Below are 18,414 nucleotides of genomic sequence, written 5' to 3'. Positions count from 1 at the left end.
TCGATAATGGCACAGCATCCTGAGGGCTCAGATGTTGATCTTTATGATTTTATGAATGTGGCCCTTGAGTGGTTACAAAAACAAATACAGAAAGATCACAAAAGTATCTCGATCTTTAGAGCTCAGTTTTTTTTGTTTGTTTGTTTTTTAAAACAACAGGCCTCCTCCAGTCTTATCAATGTTGGCTAGTGTAACTGGCTGGAAAGGGGTTTTGTGTTTCCTTTCAAAATAGATGCTCCAGGACTCCTGTAGGAATACAGGAAAGAAACTTTTAAGGGATATGTGGCGCTCAAATCAAAGATATCCAGTGCCGCCTTAAACAGCTTAAAGTGCATTGTCACCCAGTGCGCTTAACAAGAAATTCTAACAAACCAATGATTAAAATTCGTACTTTTTAAATTAAGTAGTAGGTCCTTTAAATATAAAAGAGTCCTATATAACATAAATTAAAAAAAAACCACACAATGTAATCTGTTAAAATACCAATCACAGTAGTGGAATAAAAAGTCACACTCACACTTTACAGAGCCCTTAAAGAATGTCTCTAAACTGTTTAACCGATACAGTTCGGAGCCATTCTTTAAGGGCTCTGTAACGTGTGAGTGTGACTTTTTATTCCACTACTGTGACTGATATTTTAACAGATTACACTGTGTGTGTTTTTTAAATTTGTGATATAGGAATCTTTTTTCTTTAAAGGACCTACTACTTAATTTAAAAGGTGCCAATTTTAATCATTGTGTGCGCTTTAACACTTTCACGTAGGAATATGTTTGAAAGGATATTGAGCAAAAATATATACAGTTACAGATATCAGTGCTGTGGATAACTGATAAATCTCTGCACTGCAGTCATTTATTGCCTGGGTAGTTTAGCTCTTGGCTTTCGATTGACAGGTCTACATGCCTTGCTGGAGGTAGATTTGTAACTTATTCCAGTCGGAGAAACATACATTATGCAGTCGGAGAAACATACAGTCTCCCCACTTCTTTTGATAAATATTTGCTCCTGCCTCTTGCTGGGAGATGTTTGCCAGTGCAGGCCGCTGTGTGCTCAAGCTAACAGTATTCCAACGGGCCTGGGGAGTCATTCGGGATGTTTTAATTGTAAACACACGTTCAGTGTATGTGAAATGTAGCATCGTGCTGTTATTGACAGTATGGCGGCGTCCTGTGAAGATGGCAGCTAGAGGCAACTGCGCCATCTGCTTACTGTCTGCGGAAGTGTGTCTCCCCAGTAAACAAACACACAACCGCATGTTTACCCAAAGCTCACTTACAAGTAAAGCCTGTCTGCAGCTGGATTAAACCATTTATTTCACAATTCAGTGAATTTCTTACCCTTCCTCCATCAAAGCACACACTGCAGCTAAAGTACTCACATTCGGGTTTTGCGTGTGACGGGAGTTGTACTCGTGGCATGTCCTTGTAATTGGGTTTTAGATTGTAAACTCACATCTTGTTTCTGCCCACTTTACTTATTTGTCATTTTCGTCCTGTGTCCCCATCCCACAGTAATACAGAATGAGTTGGCATTAAACTTTTTCTAACACCGCAGATCTAATTTAATGTAATTGGGTTCATTGAGCGCACAACCCTTCAGTCCTATGAGATGTTGTCATGGTCCGTCCAGCAGAATTGTCTCCAGTTGTGAATCTGGATTGTGGTTTTCTGGAGCTTATTCTGCCCTGTAAGTGCCTGTACAGTCTAGAATTTATCTGAAAATTTTTTAATACATATTCTGCCAAAACCTTTTTTCTGGATTCTGATTTTGCAACCTGCTCCCCTTCCCCACTCCCCCACTCCCCCACGTAAAGACACATTAAAATGGATTTCAAACTGTTGAACACAATTTATCCTCCATCTTACATTTATTTCATAAAGCTGAATGACAGAATAACAATAATTAAAGGGACACTCTCTTATGTTTATATGTGTGGTTGAGGTCTGAAAAAACCCTCTTATCCCTGTAACTGAGAGCCTTCATCTCGTCTCCCTGTCCATCATTGTTATAGTCGCTGCCCCTTGCACCTGGCAGTCAGCGTACAGCCCTGTGTGCCCTAACTGTGCCACGAATGATCTGGATTGTGATGTCAATTGCTAAATCTTTAACATTCATTTCAAAAGAAACTGAAAGGGGATTTTTCAGAGCTCTATTGGAGCTAGTAATAGGTCTATGTGGGGAGACTGGTAGAAGTGTTGCAACAGTGGATCAGCCACGAGTGACATGAATCCAGTGGTAGCCATGGCGATTGCTCCACGTTTATAACACCAGTCTTCATTTCTGATTTAAACGCCAGAGTCTTTAATCATTGGATGCTCCCTCACGTAAAACGCCTGATAGTTCTGCTGTTAATGCTGGAGAACCGTGGCCATTGAATGATGACTATACTTACACTGCGTTCTTTGGTTGATATGATTAATGATGACCGGGGATATCCACATTTATAATAATTATCCCATCATAGTTTCCTGGGTATTTCTCCTCTCCCCCCCCGCCCAACCTGGTTTCCCCATCTGATAGATTACACCCCTATATCTGAGGCTGGCGGTCCCGATCGGCAGCCACGGTTGAGGATGTCTGTGTTTAATAAAGTCGCTGGGAGTTTAAAGTTGACGGGTGGGAGTCTGGAACACGACCAGGCTGTGTTTTTCCAGACTAGACAGCATTTTACAGTAAAGAGCAATTAGGACAGGCTCCTGATGTTTTTTATTTGTTAACTCTTTCCAGATCACCCCACCATATCATGTCCGATCTCTGGCAGCTGAGCACGGTTTGATCGTAAGCGGCAGATTCTCAGTGGGAATCCACCGCTGGATCTTACACCAATGTAATGGTACACAATGTCACTGCGTGCTACGAGGGTGCCAACTTTTACATTTTGCTTAAAAGATAATAGAAGAATGATAACTTTTAAACTGATTATAGTGGTGGGGGGGGGGAGTGGTTAAAATGTTACGTCAGCCAAGAGTATTTTTTTTTTTAATTTTTATAAATCCGTGCTGTGCAGGTCTGCCCCCACCGCATTCAAAAACGCTTAGCCGCCCTTGTCTGTCTGGCACCATAACTACATTACATCAAATAACAGTGCCTGGATATTGCTAGTGATATGGCAGTCTTTTTGTGCGTGTGCAGTAAATGTTTAGTCTTCCATGATAGATTGCCCCGTAAGGTTCAGGAAGTCTAACACTAAAAGAATTGCTAAGCAAACTTGATACATAATTTGTAAAGACAACGGCTGTGTGTGTCTTCTCGAACACTAATGAAGTGATGCTGATGCTTATTTGGTAAACTGTTACATCATTTGAAGAAACCATTGACCGTCTCTCTAACTTATTTGCGATATTCCTGTTTTTTCTTTTGACCCTGTATGAAAGGCTCGGTAAATTACGTTGCTGCCATTCAGTCCTATCACAGCCAAGGCAACCATTGTAAACCTGCTGTCTGCCAGGTGCAGGGCTTGTAACCGAGATTGACAGGAAGCCAAGATGGAGGCACTCGGTTGCAGGATTAAGAGGCGGTGATTCCTAAAGTTAACTTGTTTTTTCGTGCCTTTAAATCGTTAACAGGAGGTAGTGGCATGCGTATTGTGCCAGAGAAACACACATGTTTAGGAACAGAAGCTACATGCTATAATAGGATTTTGGTAATATTTCCTCCCCCCACCACCCCGCCAAGTCATGTCAGTTTCATACATGGGGTTTGTTCATTTAGCCATTGGTCATGCACTGATGTGTTCTTGTGAAAGATGTAATGGGTAGACGTATTTTGGCAAAGTACGTACGAATGGTTCTGCTAATGTAAGTTTTTGGTAAAGCATTCTATCTGCCTGGCTTCATTCTCAATATAACCTTGTCAAATCTAATAAACTAGGGTTCAGGTGAGTTTTATTCATTCCCCCATCCCATTTTGTATAACCAGTGTTGTAGCTGTGTGTTCGTTTGGGAGAAGGGACAGGGTTAACCGAGGATTTATTTGGGAAGGAGCGAGCCAGATATATGCAGGAAGCTGTTTGGCTTTAACTTTTTGTACAGATGGTTTCAGTTTTAACCTATTCCAGATTGAGATCATTCCCTCCCCTCATTCTGTGTGCACTTACCCGGTATAAAGAAATACCTCAAGCAAAAATGCAAATCTATCCAAATGATCTTTCTACGCACAGACTGGATAAATGCTTCCAAACCTGACCTGCTTGCCGTCCTTACTGAGCAGATGGTGTGGAAAATGGTACAAAAAATTGTTTAAGGTGGACATTATTCCATAGATAACGTTGTTGTGTGTTTTTTTTTTTTTTTTAAATGTTTTTTGATAGTTTTGCCCTTTCCAAATCACAGGGCAACAAGGGTCTATTTTTGGATGTTTTTACTATACACCTGCCTCTTCTTCCCCCTACACTATAGCCTTTGAAGCAGGGGTCCCTCTAACCCTTGCCATTAGAGAAATCTCAGCCAGGTCTGGTGTGAAGGATGTGGTAGAGGAGATGAGCCGAAGTCTGATCTCCATTGGTATAGTACAGGGGTAGGCAGGGCAGGATAAAAGTCTAGAATTCAAGATGGGATCCAAGTCACCTATAATACAGAGTACCTATAATACAGCCCCAGCTGCCTGTGTAAATCCAAAAAGAAAAACTAGAGGTACAAAACTCCTATTTTAAATCCAGATAGAGCTCTGCAGTACTAAAGTGGCCCCAGATTTCTGAATGGTAGTATTTAATGTCCCGATATTACATTCAGATTCAATGGCAGGATACAATAGGTGTGCAAGTCCTCCCAGATTATGAAGCGGTGACCATCATGTGAACTCTGACATTACTGGCCAAAAAAGTCACATCTATAACCAGTCAGTTCCTGTACCCCGTCGTATTGCCCCATATGTCTTCATTCAGCCCTGTCGTGGTCGTATTCTCTGCACTGATTAGAATCATTAACTAAACTGTGAATTGTAGTGTGAGGTTGATCAGCAATCCTTTATCGTCTTGAGTGGAGAATGGTCGGTGGTGATACCCCCAACTTATCGGAGTATGTCATAAATGTCCATCAACAAAACCCATTAAAATGCCTAATTGTTGCTATTATACTTTGGCTAAAACCCTTCACTTGTCATTTAGTCCTTTTAGTTAATTAATTTAGAATCTGTTTTTTCTTTTACCAGTATTAATTCTCCATCAAAATTACATTTTGTCTAAAACGTAATGTTTTCTCCTTATCTGGCGTGTGTGTGTGTTAATGTCTGTGTTGGGATTCCCTGGCCAGGATCTGATGGTGAAAGGGTTAAGGGGTGGAATTCCAATGCAGTTTAATCAGGATCTGTGGCCTGGCATATCCCACTCCAATAGGTGGCAAGCAGAGCGTGACTGTAACACTGGAGGCTGACACTCTATCCATGACCAATCAGCAGGGAAATTCTTACATTTATAGCGTTCACTATCTATATCTGAAGACTGCTGGGGGCTAGGGCTTCAAATTACCACTAGGCACAGAGCTTTCAGCCTCACAATTCACTTTCAATTAGGATTTAATGTGCGTAGGCTTTTTTTTATTTTAATTGTTTAAACTATTCACTTTGAGTATAGTTTGTAGAGTTTCCGGAGGAGGGGTAAATGGCTGTTTCTATCACTGGCACCATTGCTGTGAATGTTTGCAAGTAAGATTCGCAGAGAAACATGCTTATTCTCGCTCCTCCAAACCATTTCACCCCTTTCTAAAGATTCATTGGATTCTTTTAGAAATGCTAAAAGATTGATTTTTATCTCCTGGTTTTTAGCCCAATTTAATAAGACTATTGGTACCTTATAACATTATACCTTACAATTACCTTGCTGCTTTAGAGACAAAAAAAATCTATTTTTCAGGTCCATACCGTCTTGCACATTGTGATGCCTCGCTGCTAGTCCAGACGAGGCAACTATTTGCCATGTGGCATCGTGAGGAGAATAGTTAATTTTATTATCTAATCCGTTGAGCCATATATTTAGAATTTTCTGCGGGACTTCCATCTAAATTCACGCCGTGCAGGAAGCACAGTACATTAGCCAGTCCCACTTGTGGCCGTATGGTTGTGTCTGATGGTGGAAGGTCTATGATTAGTAATCGCGATGAGGTGGATACATTATTAATTTATTCCTCACTCATATCACTAGATAAAGCATTCTTTCCTGAAAGAAAGCTTTGAGATTTTTGTCATTTTTGAAGTGTATCCAGTGAGTGCTTTTGTCGTGCCATCTGCTCTGTTGTGCAGACACTTGTTCACTCAGGGTGTGAGTCTGACACTTTAGTGTCACGCCAAGGCTTGCTGTGTCCAGAAATACAAGGTTTCTGAAAACCCACTTCTTGTATGAAATGGTAAAATCACCAATCTTACTGGCCCGTCTGGCCTGTACGGCCCTGGGATGGCCCTTCTGTGTCTATATTGTATAGGAATTACCATCACCACAAATTGACAAGAACTGGGGTTCCTCTGGAACAAACCGTCCTCTTTCCTCTATTTACTCGCATGGCCTGGTACATGTTTCCGTGTTAAAAGACTGTAACCTCCAAATTATTTTATCAAGTTTTAAAAGGATATGTTATAGAAGCTTGAGGCTAGGAAACTTTTTGTGTGCCCACCATGTACATATGAAATCTGTTTAGTAAAACATGGTGGATCTGGCGTACCTAGCTGTTCACAAAGGGGCTGAAGGACTTGTGAAAATGGGTAAAAACAGCCAGAATGTATAGCCAATCAAAAACCACATTGGAGTTTGTAACTAAACGGCTAAATTCAAGTAGTGTTTGAGCCGGCTGCTCCCCCCAGGGGCTCTGAATGCCATTTGGACCCTTCCAGGGACAGATTGGAAGCAGCCTCCTGAACCTATTGTTTTACAATCGGCTGCAGATGATGCACATTTCGGTAGAGAGAGGGGGCAGGGAGGGTACCAGAATATGTGTGGCTTACAATACACCAGATTTACAGATCTGCTGAAATGTCCCTTTCTCATTGTAGACTTTCCTCCTTTAATTAGGTGCGTTATGGCTGCAGCATAAAGCCTGCAATAAGGCCGTGTCAGATCTGGCCGTCTAAGGTGTCCACATCCAATAACACACATTGAAGCTTATGTCAAAGTCTACATTTTATTTGTTTGTAAAAAGGTCCCTGAGTGCACTAATCCACAAATAGCTGCTAACCGTTTCTCTGTATTCAGGTGTTGCCGCTGTACACCTGTTAGCGCCACATAAATAAAATATACATACACTGTATACCTACTGCACTTACTGTACCTCCCTCTACTGTAATGTAACCTGTAAAGTGCTGCGTACACCTGTTAGCGCTATATAAATATAATATACATACACTGTATACCTACTGCACTTACTGTACCTCCCTCTACTGTAATGTAACCTGTAAAGTGCTGAGTACACCTGTTAGCGCTATATAAATATAATATACATACACTGTATACCTACTGCACTTACTGTACCTCCCTCTACTGTAATGTAACCTGTAAAGTGCTGAGTACACCTGTTAGCGCTATATAAATATAATATACATACACTGTATACCTACTGCACTTACCGTACCTCCCTCTACTGTAATGTAACCTGTAAAGTGCTGAGTACACCTGTTAGCGCTATATAAATATAATATACATACACTGTATACCTACTGCACTTACCGTACCTCCCTCTACTGTAATGTAACCTGTAAAGTGCTGAGTACACCTGTTAGCGCTATATAAATATAATATACATACACTGTATACCTACTGCACTTACTGTACCTCCCTCTACTGTAATGTAACCTGTGCGCTATATAAATAAAAAATACATACACTGTATACCTACCGCACTTACTGTACCTCCCTCTACTGTAATGTAACCTGTAAAGTGCTAAGTACACCTGTTAGCGCTATATAAATATAATATACATACACTGTATACCTACCGCACTTGACGTACCTCCCTCTACTGTAATGTAACCTGTAAAGTGCTGAGTACACCTGTTAGCGCTATATAAATATAATATACATACACTGTATACCTACTGCACTTACCGTACCTCCCTCTACTGTAATGTAACCTGTAAAGTGCTGAGTACACCTGTTTGCGCTATATAAATATAATATACATACACTGTATACCTACTGCACTTACTGTACCTCCCTCTACTGTAATGTAACCTGTAAAGTGCTGAGTACACCTGTTAGCGCTATGTAAATAAAATATACATACACTGTATACCTACTGCACTTACCGTACCTCCCTCTACTGTAATGTAACCTGTAAAGTGCTGAGTACACCTGTTTGCGCTATATAAATATAATATACATACACTGTATACCTACTGCACTTACTGTACCTCCCTCTACTGTAATGTAACCTGTAAAGTGCTGAGTGCACCTGTTAGCGATATATAAATATAATATACATACACTGTATACCTACTGCACTTACTGTACCTCCCTCTACTGTAATGTAACCTGTAAAGTGCTGAGTACACCTGTTAGCGCTATATAAATATAATATACATACACTGTATACCTACTGCACTTACTGTACCTCCCTCTACTGTAATGTAACCTGTAAAGTGCTGAGTACACCTGTTAGCGCTATATAAATATAATATACATACACTGTATACCTACTGCACTTACTGTATCTCCCTCTACTGTAATGTAACCTGTAAAGTGCTCAGTACACCTGTTAGCGCTATATAAATATAATATACATACACTGTATACCTACTGCACTTACTGTACCTCCCACTACTGTAATGTAACCTGTAAAGTGCTGAGTACACCTGTTAGCGCTATATAAATATAATATACATACACTGTATACCTACTGCACTTACCGTACCTCCCTCTACTGTAATGTAACCTGTAAAGTGCTGAGTACACCTGTTAGCGCTATATAAATATAATATACATACACTGTATACCTACTGCACTTACTGTACCTCCCTCTACTGTAATGTAACCTGTGCGCTATATAAATAAAAATACATACACTGTATACCTACCGCACTTACTGTACCTCCCTCTACTGTAATGTAACCTGTAAAGTGCTAAGTACACCTGTTAGCGCTATATAAATATAATATACATACACTGTATACCTACTGCACTTACTGTACCTCCCTCTACTGTAATGTAACCTGTAAAGTGCTGCGTACACCTGTTGGCGCTATATAAATAAAATATACATACACTGTATACCTACTGCACTTACTGTACCTCCCTCTACTGTAATGTAACCTGTAAAGTGCTGAGTACACCTGTTAGCGCTATATAAATATAATATACATACACTGTATACCTACTGCACTTACCGTACCTCCCTCTACTGTAATGTAACCTGTAAAGTGCTGAGTACACCTGTTAGCGCTATATGAATATAATATACATACACTGTATACCTACTGCACTTACTGTACCTCCCTCTACTGTAATGTAACCTGTGCGCTATATAAATAAAAAATACATACACTGTATACCTACCGCACTTACTGTACCTCCCTCTACTGTAATGTAACCTGTAAAGTGCTAAGTACACCTGTTAGCGCTATATAAATATAATATACATACACTGTATACCTACCGCACTTACTGTACCTCCCTCTACTGTAATGTAACCTGTAAAGTGCTGAGTACACCTGTTAGCGCTATATAAATAAAATATACATACACTGTATACCTACTGCACTTACTGTACCTCCCTCTACTGTAATGTAACCTGTAACGTGCTGAGTACACCTGTTAGCGCTATATAAATATAATATACATACACTGTATACCTACTGCACTTACTGTGCCTCCCTCTACTGTAATGTAACCTGCAACGTGCTGAGTACACCTGTTAGCGCCACATAAATAAAATATACATACACTGTATACCTACTGCACTTACTGTACCTCCCTCTACTGTAATGTAACCTGTAACGTGCTGAGTACACCTGTTAGCGCTATATAAATATAATATACATACACTGTATACCTACTGCACTTACTGTACCTCCCTCTACTGTAATGTAACCTGTAAAGTGCTGAGTACACCTGTTAGTGCTATATAAATAAAATATACTTACACTGTATACCTACTGCACTTACTGTACCTCCCTCTACTGTAATGTAACCTGCAAAGTGCTGAGTACACCTGTTAGCGCTATATAAATATAATATACATACACTGAATACCTACCGCACTTGCTGTACCTCCCTCTACTGTAATGTAACCTGTGAAGCGCTGAGTACATTGTTTGATGACTTTTCTGTGTAATAATTTGAAATCTGCTGGACTCAGCTTGATTACCAATCCTAAAGATAAGGGCTCATATTGCATTGACGAAAAGACAGGACTGGTTTCATCTCTGTACTTTCCAGGTCAAAAACACAGGAATTGCCCTGCAATTATATACAGACATCTAGTTGTAGTTTCACACAGGTCCGTTGTATCAGTGTAAGTGTCCTGTGAAATCTGTCCCAAGGAACCTCTTCTAGGAGATTCTGATCCATAGCCATGTACAGCCACGTTCCCCGGGAAGAAGCCGTCGGTGTAAAATTATATTTGTTTGTGTGGTTGTCCTGAGCCGGAGGCCTGGGAGCGTGACAGATGAATGCATGCTGAGGGGTCAGGACAGCATCTTCCAGCAGGAGGGGAGCCCATCTTCCCAATATTTACAAAGAATCAGTCACACCAGCGTGGCTGTCCTATTGACAGGGACACTGTGTAATAAGAGATTACTTTACATAGCGCGTTATGAAGGCACCTGCTTCCTCCTTCTAGAGGAGAGGGCCTTGCATTAACATAACTGAGTAGGACCCCCTCCTCAATCCCATTCATTATCTGGGTAAAATCAGCCGTTTCCTTCTGCGTATCATCCCTGCCATTCACGTGGATTCACCTATCGTGGTCAGTCCCAGGAGTAATGCTAACTCTTGGCATTCACTAGAATGGATGGCGTCGTGCATTGTGGGTTTTGGGGATTTGACAGGGAATGGTGGCGCATTGAGAAAGGTGCCAAGCTAGAAACCTTATCCTCTTTGAAATATTTCACAATTCACTAATTAAACAGTTTTTACTGAACTGACCATTTCCTGGCTTTTCTTTTTTTGCGTATCACCAGGTCCTTCTGGTTTCAGAAGCTATGTATTTATTTTGAAATGGGTTTTATTTCTTTCAATTTATTTTGTTTATTGTAATTTTCCACTTTGCAATATATTTAGCACAGCTCGGTCTCATTGCTTCACATCTTCCTGGATTCGTTTTCTGACTCCGATGGTTATACCGATTCCACAAACCTAAACCTGTGTCCTGGCTCCGAGGCCGTGTGTGAAATGACGGTACACGTGTAGAGTCTGGTTTGTAAAGGAAGAGCACTTTATGCTGTATCTTTATTAATCTGTGTTTTGGACAAGTAACGTGTCGGTTGAGTTATTTAGGAGTTTAAAGGTGCATTTTATTTTATAACTGCTCTCTGATTGATTAAAAAAACCAAAAAACCTGGTAAAACGGTATTCTCTGTTCACTAAACTCTGCCCGAAATGCTCCGTTTAGGAGAAGATGGCTTTCCAGGGGTCCAATAGGTCAGAGTGCCAGGACTTCTTAATAACCCTTCTTGTAGGTTAATGTGGGGTGTTTTGATTCCCTAATTTCTGTAGTTTTGACATACTTCATGCAGTAAGACAGTTAAAGGGTCCCTTTACACAATGTACACACATGTTGTTGTGGTGTTTAGCGTGTGTTCTCCGCCGCACCATGTTTCACACATTCACTCACAATATACATTTCTACTTTCCCGTTGTCTAGATCTCTTCATCCAGAAGAGGGCGCCAAATCTCCAGTGTGCGTGTATCAGAATAGGTGTTGCTTCCTGCCTGGTTAATTGCTTGTTATATAGACAGATATGCTGATATAACTAACTGCCCTGGGAAGGGATTGGGCCCTTAGCCAAATGCTAGAAGCAGTGGCAGAACCAACATTGAGAAGGCCCTGGTGCAAGAAATGTTTTTTGCCCCAACCATTTTGCAAGGGTTGCCCAAAGGTAAATGGTAGCTGGGGACTACCATGTGCCCATTGTTGCAGGGTTGTATTTAGCACTGAGCAGTGTTTGTGTGTTTGTATTTAGAGTATGTGTGTGTTTGTGTGTAGTGTGTGAATACTGTAGTGTGTAGTGTTTGAATACTGAATACTGAGATGTTTGCACAGACACACACACATATAGACGTGAATGCTGTCAAATATAGCCACCCTCCAGTTTTCTACCTTTTTGGTGCAGGACAGTGGCTTCTGTTGGCTAAGGCTGTTGGTAGTTAGGGGCTTTCTTTCCGGGTCCGCTCCCCCACCTGACTCTATAACTGCCTCTCATTTATATACAATATTACTGGTGTACATTCACTTTGTTAAAGTACCTGGCCCCTGATGGCACATGTCCATTGTGTGACCATACGTGAATGCAGGGGGAGGGGGGGGATGCCTGACATTCTTTGATCCATTAAAATTGAATGCAAATTATCTATTTTATGCAAAGTTTATTGCAAACCGCATACTTTTCATTTCACTCTTTATTCTGTCCCTTCACTCTTTATTCTGTCTCTTCTCCACAATTGGCCCATGGGCCGGACTTTGGACATGTCTCCTCTTCAATTGCTATTTCAGCTCCATTGGAACAAATAAACTATTACAAATGTCAGCAAGTAGTTTTTATATACAGTTTTATCTATCTATCGATCTATTTATTTATTTTATTACTTGAATGGTATAATTTCCAGAGAAGTGATGTTTCCCTTGTAATAATTTCTTTGAATCCCCCTTTATTGGCCTATGTCCTTTAGTGGTCTCTCCTATACTGTGCCTCCATAGACTCCACTTGTGATTTTCACCAGCCAGCTCGTCAAAGTGAGCATTGCTATACAAGTGTGCTTGCCGGCGATGATTATTATGGGAAGGGTACTTTGACCAGGATTACAAAATAACTGCTATGTGTATCTCTTCCTTACAGGAACCTTCAGACTTGCTACGTGACAGCGTGCAGTTACATAATAGACAGCAATGGATTACCGCAAGGAGTTTTTGACTGTCACATCAGAAGGTACACACTGGTCTGTACGGGTCGTGCTCTATGATTGGCTTTGTTTATTTAGAAATAGCCAGAGAACTGTCTGATCCAGAGTGCTGGGAGTTGCTGGTATAATTTATAAAATATGTCTTTCCCCAACATTGTAACGAAACTGCCCTGAACTGCTGAAACCACCCAGACTCTAACACAGGTTAGAAAGGTACAGTCATTGTAAAATAACTGTAAAGCCCTGGCTGTACCATGATACTGTCATACCGGATTGAGGAGAAATATATATATATATATATATATATATATATATATATATATATATATATATATATATATATATATATTTATAAAATGTTATTTATTTAAAGGTTACTCCAACCACTTGATTTGAAGTTTTCATGGTGGTATGAGTCTGGATGTGCACTGCATTGTATGGATTTATTATCTAATAATTACCCATCTTGTCCGTTTCCTAGCCTCATGGCCTCTGAGTGCCGCACTGTTTATATTAAAATGAACAATATGCCGATTATTGCTCATTGACTTTTTTTTCCTTCTAATTTCTATTTGTTTATTTTACTTTAAGTGTGGTCTTGCTGGTTCATCTCCCCTATGTTTCTGTTTTCAATCTTGTATGAGATCTCACTACCTCCCCATACCATTTCTTCACCTGCCATTCTTCATGTTTGTTCCTCTTTCCCTTCTCTCTGCTTCCAAACTCTACGACCCCCCCTCTTCCCATCCTCTTGCTCTCTCACTGAATCAGTCAGGGATCATCTCTCCTAATGTTCTGACCCCGGCTGAGGTCACATTCCAAGACTGAGGTTGGAGCAATGAGTAAGGAGCTCTCTTCCCTCCGGCTTGGGCCTGAAGCACCTCTTTTTATCAGGTCTGATTTCCTGGGACAGTACCCCATGTTATGTTAAACCATTCGCTGCTTGTTAGAGCTCCTGGAAAAGGACTCCTCCGGCTGAGAATCAGAGTTATTTTATTTAGTTTCTGTCCTGTAACTAAATACAAGACACAGGTTTTGCACGTAGGACATAACATGCTGCAGAAACATCTGTGAGCTTGCCATATAATAGGCCTCGACCTGCATCAAATTACCTGCCCCATAAACGCTGCCATCTCGTGCAGGCAGTTCAGCAAAGTCACTGGGAGTCTGCTTCATTGTAGCCAACTTCTTGCAATACAGGTTGATGGTAGGAAACAGGATTAGATACATGCAGACTCCTTAAAGGGATAGGCCAAGCACCATAACCATTAGCGGTTACCTTAATTTTAAGTAGATCCGTCCTTTGTAGAATGGTTTCACTTCTGCCAGATGCCACTTCCTGCTTCCACTACCTCTGCCAGAGAGCTAAAGCTTTGCAGTGCAGGGATAGCTCATTGGCTGAGAGCATCAGCTGATCGTTGTCGGCCAATGAACTAGTACCGACCGTGCTCTGGCTGAGGTAGTGCAGACAGGGACATCTGGAGGTTCCTTCCTCCTAATTTATTTGGCTTCTTGGTTTAAGTGAATTGTATGTCTGGCGTTTGAGGAAAAAGGATGAGTGGGGTGACGAACTCAGGATTAGGGGAGAGAAATATGCTGGATTTTCAACAAACCCAGTCTGATACGGTATTCGTGACCACGTTAGATGTCATGGACCACACTGCAGGCGTTCACATCTAAACCTAAAGTAGACGCAATTTCTAAAAGTAGAGTGGTTTGCTCATCCTCTAGTTCTGTTCTCATTAAGTTAATTTTCCTTCTGAGTTTCTCTGCAGTTATTATTCTGCCTATCTTACACTTTCTGTGGATCTGTGTGCTACAATACCCCACCCCCATTAATCTATCGGAAAGATGGATGTCTAATAGCGAATAGTGTTACACTTTGATGACTTAATCACTGGACAAATGTGAACAATTTCTGTCAGAATAAGTGACACTAGTCATTTATTTTGGATAACGGTGTTTGAGTGCCAAGTGTTTCAGGCTTACATTTCTTACTCTTGCAGAATAAATTTATTTCAAAATGCATAAAGCCCAAATCAGGAGCTCCCTGACCTAATGTTTTGTTCTATTTTGGCCACAAACTGTATAAATTCCGCGGCTCCGTGAACCTGTTTCCTGAGTAGATGTGTCAAGTGATACGCCAACGCCGTTACACAACTAATGCATGGTTTATGCGTATTCTCTATTTCCTCAGACGATGCTGCAGAAATTATAGCTGTGTTTCATGATCTTTGGGCGCAGAAACTTGCGTTTCAGGTGAGTAGCATTTGGCCGTCTGAATAGAAATTAGCAAAGTCCAGGGAATCGACTTATCTTGAATTTTCCATTTTATTCAGCGTTTCCCTTTCAGGGAGCATGCAAATTCTTGAGCAGATGTACAGTAGTCTGTGAAGTGAAGATTTGGAAATCGCTGCCAAATGAGGATCTTTAAATGTTTAATGGGACACTATAGTCACCAAAACAACTTTAGCTTAATGAAGCATTTGTTCATGCAGCCCTAGTCACACTTCCCTGCGTGTGACTTACACAGCCTTCCATAAACCCTTCCTGTAAAGAGTCCTCTAATGTCTACACTTCCTTTATTGCAAATTCGGTTTCATTCACAATGTATTCTCTCCTACTCTTTAATAGCTTCCTAGACCCTCCTGTATGTATTTAAAGTTCTATTTACAGAGAAGGAGATGAAACAATGTAAAGTAAGTTATATCTGATTGAAAATGAAACCCTTTTGATTTCATGCAGGCTGTGTTAGTCACAGCCAGGGGAGGTGTGGCTAGGGCTGCATAAACAGAAACAAAAGTGATTTAACTAATAAATGGCAGAGAATTGAGCAGTGAGACTGTAGGGACATGATCTATACCAGTGATGGCGAACATTTATGAGCCCATGTGCCTAAACCGCAATACAAACCAACTTTTTTTCCACAAAGTGCCAACATGGAAATTAAACCTGAATACTGAGGTTTGAGTTTAGAAAAACAACTCATACAGTTGCCCTCCCACCCACCAACGATACGAAACCATGTTTTGGGCAGGCAGGTGCCTACTCTGCATTGCCGCCGGGGGCCTAAGGCCGCCGACCGGCGCCAGCTGAGCCCCGCCGGTGACTAGGGTGACCACATTTCCTAACTGACATTCAGGGACACTTACTTTCACGGGTGCATTTCATCAAATCTATACTTGAGACTGGCAAAAACATATCTGCCAGTGCATATTTCATATTTTCTGCAAACATTAACTGGCTACTTAGACACACACATACTCACTGAAACACACTGACACTCACAGATACACACACACTGACACACACACACAATTAGATCCACACTGACACTCACATATATACACACACACACACACACACACACATATATACACTGACACAGATACACACACACAGACATAGATCCACACCGACACTCACATATACACACTGATACTCACAGATACACACTGATACTTACAGATACACACACTCACAGATACACACACTCACAGATACACACACTGACACTCACATACACACACTGACCCATACATATACACACTGATACTCACAGATACACACTGATACTTACAGATACACACACTCACATATACACACTGACACTCACACACACACACTGACACTCACAGATGCACACTGACACTCACATACACATACACTGATACTCACAGATACACACTGATACTCACATACACACACTGACACATATACACTGACACTCACATACACACACTGACACATATACACTGATACTCACAGATACACACTGACACTCACAGATACACACTGACACTCACAGATACACACTGACACTCACATATACACACTGACACTCACATATACACACTGACACTCACATATACACACTGACACTCACATATACACACTGACACTCACATATACACACTGACACTCACATATACACACTGACACTCACATACACACACTGACACTCACATACACACACTGACACTCACATACACACACTGACACTCACATACACACACTGACACTCACATACACACACTGACACTCACATACACACACTGACACTCACATACACACACTGACACTCACATACACACACTGACACTCACATACACACACTGACACTCACATACACACACTGACACTCACATACACACACTGACACTCACATACACACACTGACACTCACATACACACACTGACACTCACATACACACACTGACACTCACATACACACACTGACACTCACATACACACACTGACACTCACATACACACACTGACACTCACATACACACACTGACACTCACATACACACACTGACACATACATACACACACTGATACTCAGATACACACTGATACTCAGATACACACTGATACTCAGATACACACTGACACTCAGATACACACTGACACTCAGATACACACTGACACTCAGATACACACTGACACTCAGATACACACTGACACTCAGATACACACTGACACTCAGATACACACTGACACTCAGATACACACTGACACTCAGATACACACTGACACTCAGATACACACTGACACTCAGATACACACTGACACTCAGATACACACTGACACTCAGATACACACTGACACTCAGATACACACTGACACTCAGATACACACTGACACTCAGATACACACTGACACTCAGATACACACTGACACTCAGATACACACTGACACTCAGATACACACTGACACTCAGATACACACTGACACTCAGATGCACACTGACACTCAGATGCACACTGACACTCAGATGCACACTGACACTCACAGATGCACACTGACACTCACATACACATACATATACACTGATACTCACAGATACACACTGATACTCCCAGATACACACTGACACATATACACTGACACTCACATATACACACTGATACTCACAGATACACACACTCACATATACTCACTGACACACACACTCACATATACTCACTGACACACACACTCACATATACTCACTGACACACACACTCACATATACTCACTGACACACACAGATACAGATAAACACATACACATACCTAAACATACACATGGGCAAACACACAAATTGCAATATATATTTGTTAACCATCCTTTTGTTTGCAGGAAAGTTAATTCCTGGGGCTGACTGATGATGATGAGAGTCTGAAGGAGAAGCTGCAGAGCTCGCTCTCCTGCCTCCTCCTCTCTCAGTTGCTTCTTCAGTGTCCTGTCAGCCCGCGTGGTCTGTATGCTGGGAGAAAGTAACAGTCCCTTCCTACCAGAACTCTTTGCAACATTAAAGGGGCGCGGTCTGCAAAAGGGCTGCAGTACCCGACCGGGCCCCTGATGAGGTAGTTCCCCTATGGTAGCTGCA

At 41.2% G+C, this 18,414-nt stretch overlaps 1 protein-coding gene across 2 annotated transcripts in view; it reads left to right on the top strand.

Moving 5' to 3' along the window:
- Positions 1-18,414, top strand: part of EXD3 (exonuclease 3'-5' domain containing 3) — a 159,529-nt gene that overhangs the window by 23,431 nt on the left and 117,684 nt on the right. For both annotated transcript variants that reach the window (XM_063432996.1, XM_063432995.1), the window contains exons 2-3: positions 12,976-13,065; positions 15,237-15,298. In XM_063432996.1, coding sequence (XP_063289066.1) covers positions 13,026-13,065; positions 15,237-15,298 — 102 coding nt within the window. In that variant the 5' untranslated portion in view covers positions 12,976-13,025. The remainder of the gene's footprint in view (positions 1-12,975; positions 13,066-15,236; positions 15,299-18,414) is intronic.

This window comes from Pelobates fuscus, chromosome 9 (assembly GCF_036172605.1).
Source record: "Pelobates fuscus isolate aPelFus1 chromosome 9, aPelFus1.pri, whole genome shotgun sequence".
Lineage (NCBI taxonomy): Eukaryota > Metazoa > Chordata > Amphibia > Anura > Pelobatidae > Pelobates > Pelobates fuscus.
This window is presented reverse-complemented; position numbering and strand designations above follow the sequence as displayed.